The sequence below is a fragment of the Gymnodraco acuticeps genome, unplaced genomic scaffold (genome assembly GCF_902827175.1).
Source record: "Gymnodraco acuticeps unplaced genomic scaffold, fGymAcu1.1, whole genome shotgun sequence".
NCBI lineage: Eukaryota > Metazoa > Chordata > Actinopteri > Perciformes > Bathydraconidae > Gymnodraco > Gymnodraco acuticeps.
Window position 1 is genome coordinate 387609 of NW_022990353.1, and position 6771 is coordinate 394379.

The 6771-nt window shown below is 43.5% G+C and overlaps 1 protein-coding gene across 1 annotated transcript in view; it reads left to right on the forward strand.

The window, feature by feature from the left end:
* Positions 1-3486: 3486 nt before the first annotated feature.
* Positions 3487-6771, forward strand: part of LOC117551228 — a 9863-nt gene continuing 6578 nt past the window's right edge. Inside the window, exons 1-2 of the mRNA XM_034224000.1 lie at positions 3487-3826; positions 6478-6698. Of these exons, the coding sequence (XP_034079891.1) occupies positions 3760-3826; positions 6478-6698 (288 nt within the window). The 5' untranslated portion in view covers positions 3487-3759. The remainder of the gene's footprint in view (positions 3827-6477; positions 6699-6771) is intronic.

The window sequence follows — 6771 nt, forward strand, 5'->3', positions numbered from 1 at the left end:
CCAGCTTCCCCAAATGTCTTTCTTTTTGGTGTCTATATACGCCGGGATCCGGAGTCATGGATGATCCTGCGGTCCTGTGTCCTGCATCGCGAGCCCTGGATCTTGAGTCGTGGCTGTGGTCCTGGATCATAGGTCCTGGATGGATATCCTCGTGGATTCATCTTCCTATTATACACACATGCATTTCCAAACATTTGGACTACCTATGTTGCAAATGTATTATCTTTTCAATTTACACACGGCATCTATTGCACGTCTGTCCGTCCTGGGAGAGGGATCCCTCCTCTGTTGCTCTCCCTGAGGTTTCTCCCATTTTTCCCTTTAAACTGTGGGTTTTCTCCGGAAGGTTTTCCTTGTACGATGTGAGGGTCTAAGGACAGAGGGTCTAAGGACAGAGGGTGTCGTATTGTCATACTGATATTCTGTACACACTGTGAAGTCCACTGAGACAAATGTAACGTTTGTGATATTGGGCTATATAAAAAAACATTGATTGATTGATTGATTGATTGGTTTTTCATGAAACAATATGTCTGAGGAGTGTCGGGTTTGGGAATTATGGCAAGTTTAAAACATTTTTGGGGGAGAATTTCAAGCACTGCTCCACTCTGTTTTGAGATCAAAGCACTCTAGACTTAACGAGCTGCTCCATCCACTCTAATGTTAAAATCTGAAAAAGGCCTCTGTACCAAGCTCCAAACTAAGTTAAATATCTCAAAAGGTGTAGAAGATATCAAAAATCCTTTATGCATGTTTTATAGCTGAAGGTATTGTGATCATTTGAAAGTTGGAATGAAGTGTCTGGTTGAAATTATGTGGAAGGAGAAGCATTTGGCATAAGGTGTAGGAAAAGAGGATTTGAAGAGTCGTCCCATTTCCATGTTAAAAAAAGCTGAATATTTCAAAAAGTATGAAATCTTTTGAAAAAGTCGAACGATTCCCATCGATTGCTGAAAAGGCTGAATAGTTTAATATTTGAATGGCTTCTGTAGCTTAAAGTAGGCTGAAGTTATGAAGAGCCAAATATTGGCTGAAATAAGGGGAATAAAGAAATTGAAGTACTATAGTGCAAATGTAAACAGCATTTGCAGCAACAACACTGTTACTCTGATTTTACTGACATGTAACATTTTATTTCACCTTGCTCTATGTTTTTTAACGCACATTCAAAACGGGAACATTTTCGGGAGTTTCAAACCGGGTACCGGCCACCGAAAAAAGGGACATTGCCCGGAAAACGGGGACGTTTTGGTCACCCATCCGACTGTGTTTACAGCTAAGCACACACGCTACGATGAATTAAGACTACAAGCTCACTTGGGGTTGAGGATTCTGTACACGTTGCTTGACTGCCACATATCTAATCTAGACATAGCAACGTGTGTTGGGGAAAATAATTATTTAAAGTTATTTAATAATTGTGACATTTATTTTACTTTTCGATGGATGAATGATGCTCAAAGTGAGGGGGCAAAAAGGACAACTGAGGGGGGCAATGCCCCCTTTGGCCCCCACTTGGCGCCGGGCCCGACGTGGCCCTCAGTGAAAAAAGGTTGGACACCCCCCGCTCTATACAGTACATTAAAACGTGGAATAGTAGAAGGAGCTCACCTGCCGTCCAGGTCTTCGATTGTCTTTGATGAACAACCCTCCTTGGTGTTTGCACTGGTTCTTGCACGCTTTAAGAACATTGATGCTCTTGTCTTTGTAAAAGATGTAACATTTACCATCCTCTGGTTTTCCTTGAAATTAGCTCCATCTTTGAGAGACCCCACAGCTTCAGCGTCCAGTGAGAACAAACCCCTTTGCACTTTGAGAGGTCATTTTACCCTAACAATTATCAATTCTATTTTAAGTGGACACTTTCAAAGAACTGCTCCCAGACTGTTTGTTATCGAGGAGCTACAACAGATATGTATTTACCTGAGCAAGTGTTTAAGAGCCTCCTCCTGCTGCCTGTGATGCTGTCTGGGCAGGTCCCTTGGCCCTCTTTTCCCATGGCATGGTTTCTACGGCCTTGGGTATAGCTGCTATCTCTCTTAAGGAGGAGCAGCTTGAGCGCATTGTTGTTGCCAGTCTGTGACCGAGCACAAGCCGCCATGAGGTAGTTTACTCTTCAGGGACGTATGGTTCCCTGACGCACATTATTTTCTTTGTTAGATTCAGGTCCATAATTGTTTAGTCTCACTGATAAAGAATGTTGTTACACTCCGAACTAGTTAAAACCTTGAGCTGCAGAAGAGTTCTTCAGAATTGGTTTTTACTTGAGTAAAAGTAGAAGTACTCAGATCTTGTGCTTGAGTAAAAGTAGAAGTACTCAGATCTTGTACTTGAGTAAAGTAGAAGTACTCAGATCTTGTACTTGAGTAAAGTAGAAGTAATCAGATCTTGTACTTAGTGAAAGTAGAAGTACCAGAGTGTAGGTAAAAGTAAAAGTCCTGCATTCAAAACGTTACTCAAGTAAAAGTAGAAAAGTATTCTCATCAAAATATAGTGAAAGTAGCGACAGTAAAAGTAGTCATTGTACAGATTGGTCCATTTCAGAATAATATATATGATGTGTTTTATAATGATTGATCATGAAAGTGTTCTCAAAGCTGGTGAAGGTGCAGCTAGTTTGAATGGCTTTGTATACTGCAGGGTAGCTTGTGGATTTACTCCAGGTGGAACTAAAGTCTGATTCAACACTTGATTAGATTTCACATCATTCATCCAGATTTGTAAAGTTACTAAATGGATTAAATACATGTAGTGGAGTAAAAGTGCAAAGTAGCATGAACTTGAAATACTAAAGTGAAGAAGAAGTACCTCAAAATTGTACTTAAGTACAGTACTTGAGTAAGTTATCAATATTTAAACAGACATGTAGAGAAACCTCTTCTGCCGACAGGGGGGCAGGAGCGTGCTTTTCATGTTATGTTACTACCAGATAAAACCTCAACCGATGAGGAAGTTGCGGTACGTATTTTCAAAAATAAAAGTCAGATATTTTTGCAAAATATTATATATCATTTTTTCTGAGAAAGAATAATCAGAAGAACTCATCTTCTTTTCTTGTTTTTACTATTCGTCACAACCCACATGTTGATAATTGTAAATTGCCTATATCATTAAATACATATATATAGTTACAGGAGCATTTGATATATTTAAAAACATATAATAAAATAGTCACATTACAATTAGAGTTCAGAGAATTCCCAAGTCAAGCATTTTTTTTACTCTTGGTCACGTGACGTCCTGGGAGAGGGATCCCTCCTCTGTTGCTCTCCCTGAGGTTTCTCCCATGTTCCCTTTAACTGTGGGTTTTCTCCGGAATGTTTCCTTGTACGATGTGAGGGTCTAAGGACAGAGGGTGTCGTATTGTCATATTGATATTCTGTACAAACTGTGAAGTCCACTGAGAGTTTAGAGAATGTTGTTCTCGTGTCTCCCAGTTGACGCTTTTATTCTGAAAGCACCTCCCTCGGATGTCCTGCTCCTGTTTGATTGCAGTGGACCAGAGCCAGCTGTTTTTGAGCAAAACAGCTGAGGTTTTATTTTTCACTCATCGCACTCTTTCATTTCCATTTAACCTCACAGCTTTTTTTATTCCCCCACTCCTTCTCCAGCGTCTTCATCCATTTCTCTAATAGTGTGTGTGTGTGTGTGTTTTTTTTTGTGTGCGTGTGTGTGCACCGAGCATGGTGGTGTCAACATCACAACAAGTCGCCCTGGCTTTCACTGCCGTGCTTTTCACGTTTGTTTGTCCTGCCCAGGATGTTCGGGGTCGGCGGAGGATCCGGGACCAAAGAGACCCGGTTCGACCCCCGGCTCTCCAGAAAAGGTAAGAACAAGGGATCCAGATCTTGTACTTGAGTAAAAGTAGAAGTACTCAGATCTTGTACTTGAGTAAATGTAGAAGTACTCAGTTCTTGTACTTGAGTAAAAGTAGAAGTACCAGAGTGTAGGAGTACTCTGTTACAGTAAAAGTCCTGCATTCAAAATGTTACTCAAGTAAAAGTAGAAAAGTATTATCATCAAAATATAGTTAAAGTAGTGTTTTATTTTGTGCAATCAAACTGCAATGTGCAATAGAAACAGCTGTTTGAGGCAGCTCAGAGAAGCAGGTATTTTATTGTGAAAAGCCTTTTTTGAATTAGCCTAACAATGTATAATATCATCCTAGTCATCTACTGACAGGATGTGCGGTTTAATGCTAATTCTTTGTAATTGCTTTTTCTAGCAGCTCGTTCTACCTTTAGGCATTTTGTTTTATCTTACCCTCATTACCTCTGCCCGCCCTACCACCTGTCCTCTGGACCCTATCCCCTCAAACCTCCTTCATACTATCGCTCCTGATATTCTACCGTTTCTCACCCATTTCATCAACACTTCTCTAACTTCTGGTCACTTTCCAAACAGTCTCAAGGAGGCAAGAGTAAACCCTCTCCTAAAGACACCAACTCTCAACCCGTCTGATGTTATAAACTACAGGCCTGCCTCTCTACTCCCGTTCCTGTCTAAATCACTTGAACGCGCTGTCTTTAGACAACTCTCCTGCTATCTCCATCAGAACAACCTTCTGGATCCGCACCAGTCTGGTTTCAAGGCAGGTCACTCCACAGAAACTGCCCTCCTTGCTGTCACGGAGGAACTGCACACTGCCAAAACTGCATCCCTCTCCTCTGTCATCATCCTGTTGGACCTGTCTGCTGCATTCGACACGGTGAATCATCAGATCCTCCTTCGCGCTCTCCAAGAACTTGGAGTTTCAGACTCTGCACTTTCCCTCCTCACCTCATACCTGAAAGACCGTACCTACAGGGTGACTTGGAGAGGGTCTGAGTCCAACCCTTGTCAATTAACTACGGGGGTCCCTCAGGACTCTGTCCTTGGTCCCCTCCTCTTCTCCCTGTACACAAACTCGCTCGGATCAGTCATTAGCCCGCATGGTTTTTCTTACCACTGCTACGCTGACGACACCCAATTAATTCTGTCCTTTCCCCGCTCAGAGACCCAGGTCGTTGCACGCATCTCTGCTTGTCTAGCTGACATCTCTCAGTGGATGTCTGCTCACCACCTCAAGCTCAACCTTGATAAGACTGAACTGCTTTTCCTTCCGGCAAAAGATTGTCCCACTCTTGACCTGACAATCAACATCGGCACCTCTGTTGTTTCCCCGACTCAGACTGCAAGGAATCTGGGTGTGACCCTAGATAACAACCTGTCCTTCACTGCAAACATCGCTGCTACCAACCCGTTGCTGCAGATACACGCTTTACAACATCAGGAAGCTACGTCCCCAGCTGACCCCAGAAAGCGACGCAGGTTCTGGTCCAGGCTCTCGTCATCTCACGCCTAGACTACTGCAACTCCCTCCTGGCTGGTCTACCTGCATGTGCCATCCGACCTCTGCAGCTCACCCAGAATGCAGCGGCTCGTCTGGTCTTCAACCTTCCTAAATTCTCCCACACCACGCCCCTCCCTCCGCTCCCTTCACTGGCTTCCAGTAACTGCTAGAATCCACTTCAAGACACTGGTACTTGCTTACCATGCTGCGAATGGATCTGGCCCTTCCTACATCCAGGACATGGTTAAACTGTACACCCCAGCACGTGCACTACGCTCTGCATCAGCCAAACAGCTCGCTGCACCCGCACTGCGAGGGGGACCCAAGCTCCCATCAGCTAAAACACGTGGGTTTGCTATCCTGGCTCCAAGATGGTGGAATGAGCTCCTCATTGACATCAGGACAGCAGATAGCTTACACACCTTCCGGCGCAAACTGAAAACTCATCTCTTTCGACTCCACTTCGAGCGATAGAACGACTAACAAAATTACTTGTAATAAAGGACTGGCTTACCTAAAGCCAGTTGAGTAGCACTTGAAATATTTTAGCTCTATGAAACCTGATGTACTTATATGATTCTGTTTTTCTTCAAGGTTGTATTTTGTTGGTCGAAACGCACTTATTGTAAGTCGCTTTGGATAAAAGCGTCAGCTAAATGCAATGTATCTTATCGTCCCCGGCTTGAGCTTGAACTCAGGATCCATGTATCTGTGATGCTCTCCAGAATGGAAGTAGTCATCACATACAGAGCATCAACTAGTTCCTGAGCAGTGTCCTTCACATGCTGATATCCAAGAGAGGGAGTTACACAGTCACAAGATGGAGGAATAGAAAGCAGTATTCAATGTTTACTTCAGATTAGCTCCACGTCAGAAATGAGCATGCTTGATGTCTCTCTCCATAGAGGCTGAATCATCATGTTAATCACATAGCTATCATATGCCTCAAACAGTCCTGATGCTCTTCTAGGTAATCACACATCCTGTCATGTTCACAGCTACAGTTGGGATGCCTTTGTTATCATGTGGACTCTCAGATTGGAAGAGGACATTCAGTATTTTCCCAACAAATAAAAAGCATATCTTCCACCCATTGTAATCAGAATCCTCTCCCTTTGTTCCCCCTCATGTTGTTCTGGTATCAGCTGGTCCGGGTCCAGGTGCAGTGAGAGATCAGCCGATGAACCTGAACGCACCGGGTTCCCCTCAGAGCCCGGAGAACATGCAGCAGATGAAGAAGCTGATGGAGCAAGAGATGAAGAGCGACAACAAGTTCAAATCCAACAGCAACAAGGGCTACGTGTTCACGCTGATGCCTCTCTACGCCATCGGGCTCGGAGTGTTTGCAGCCTATAAATTCTTAAAGGTGAGTAAGTCCAGCTCATGGGGACTGTGGGAACACGGAGATGTTGAGTACCACAACGTTTTATGTTAGAAAT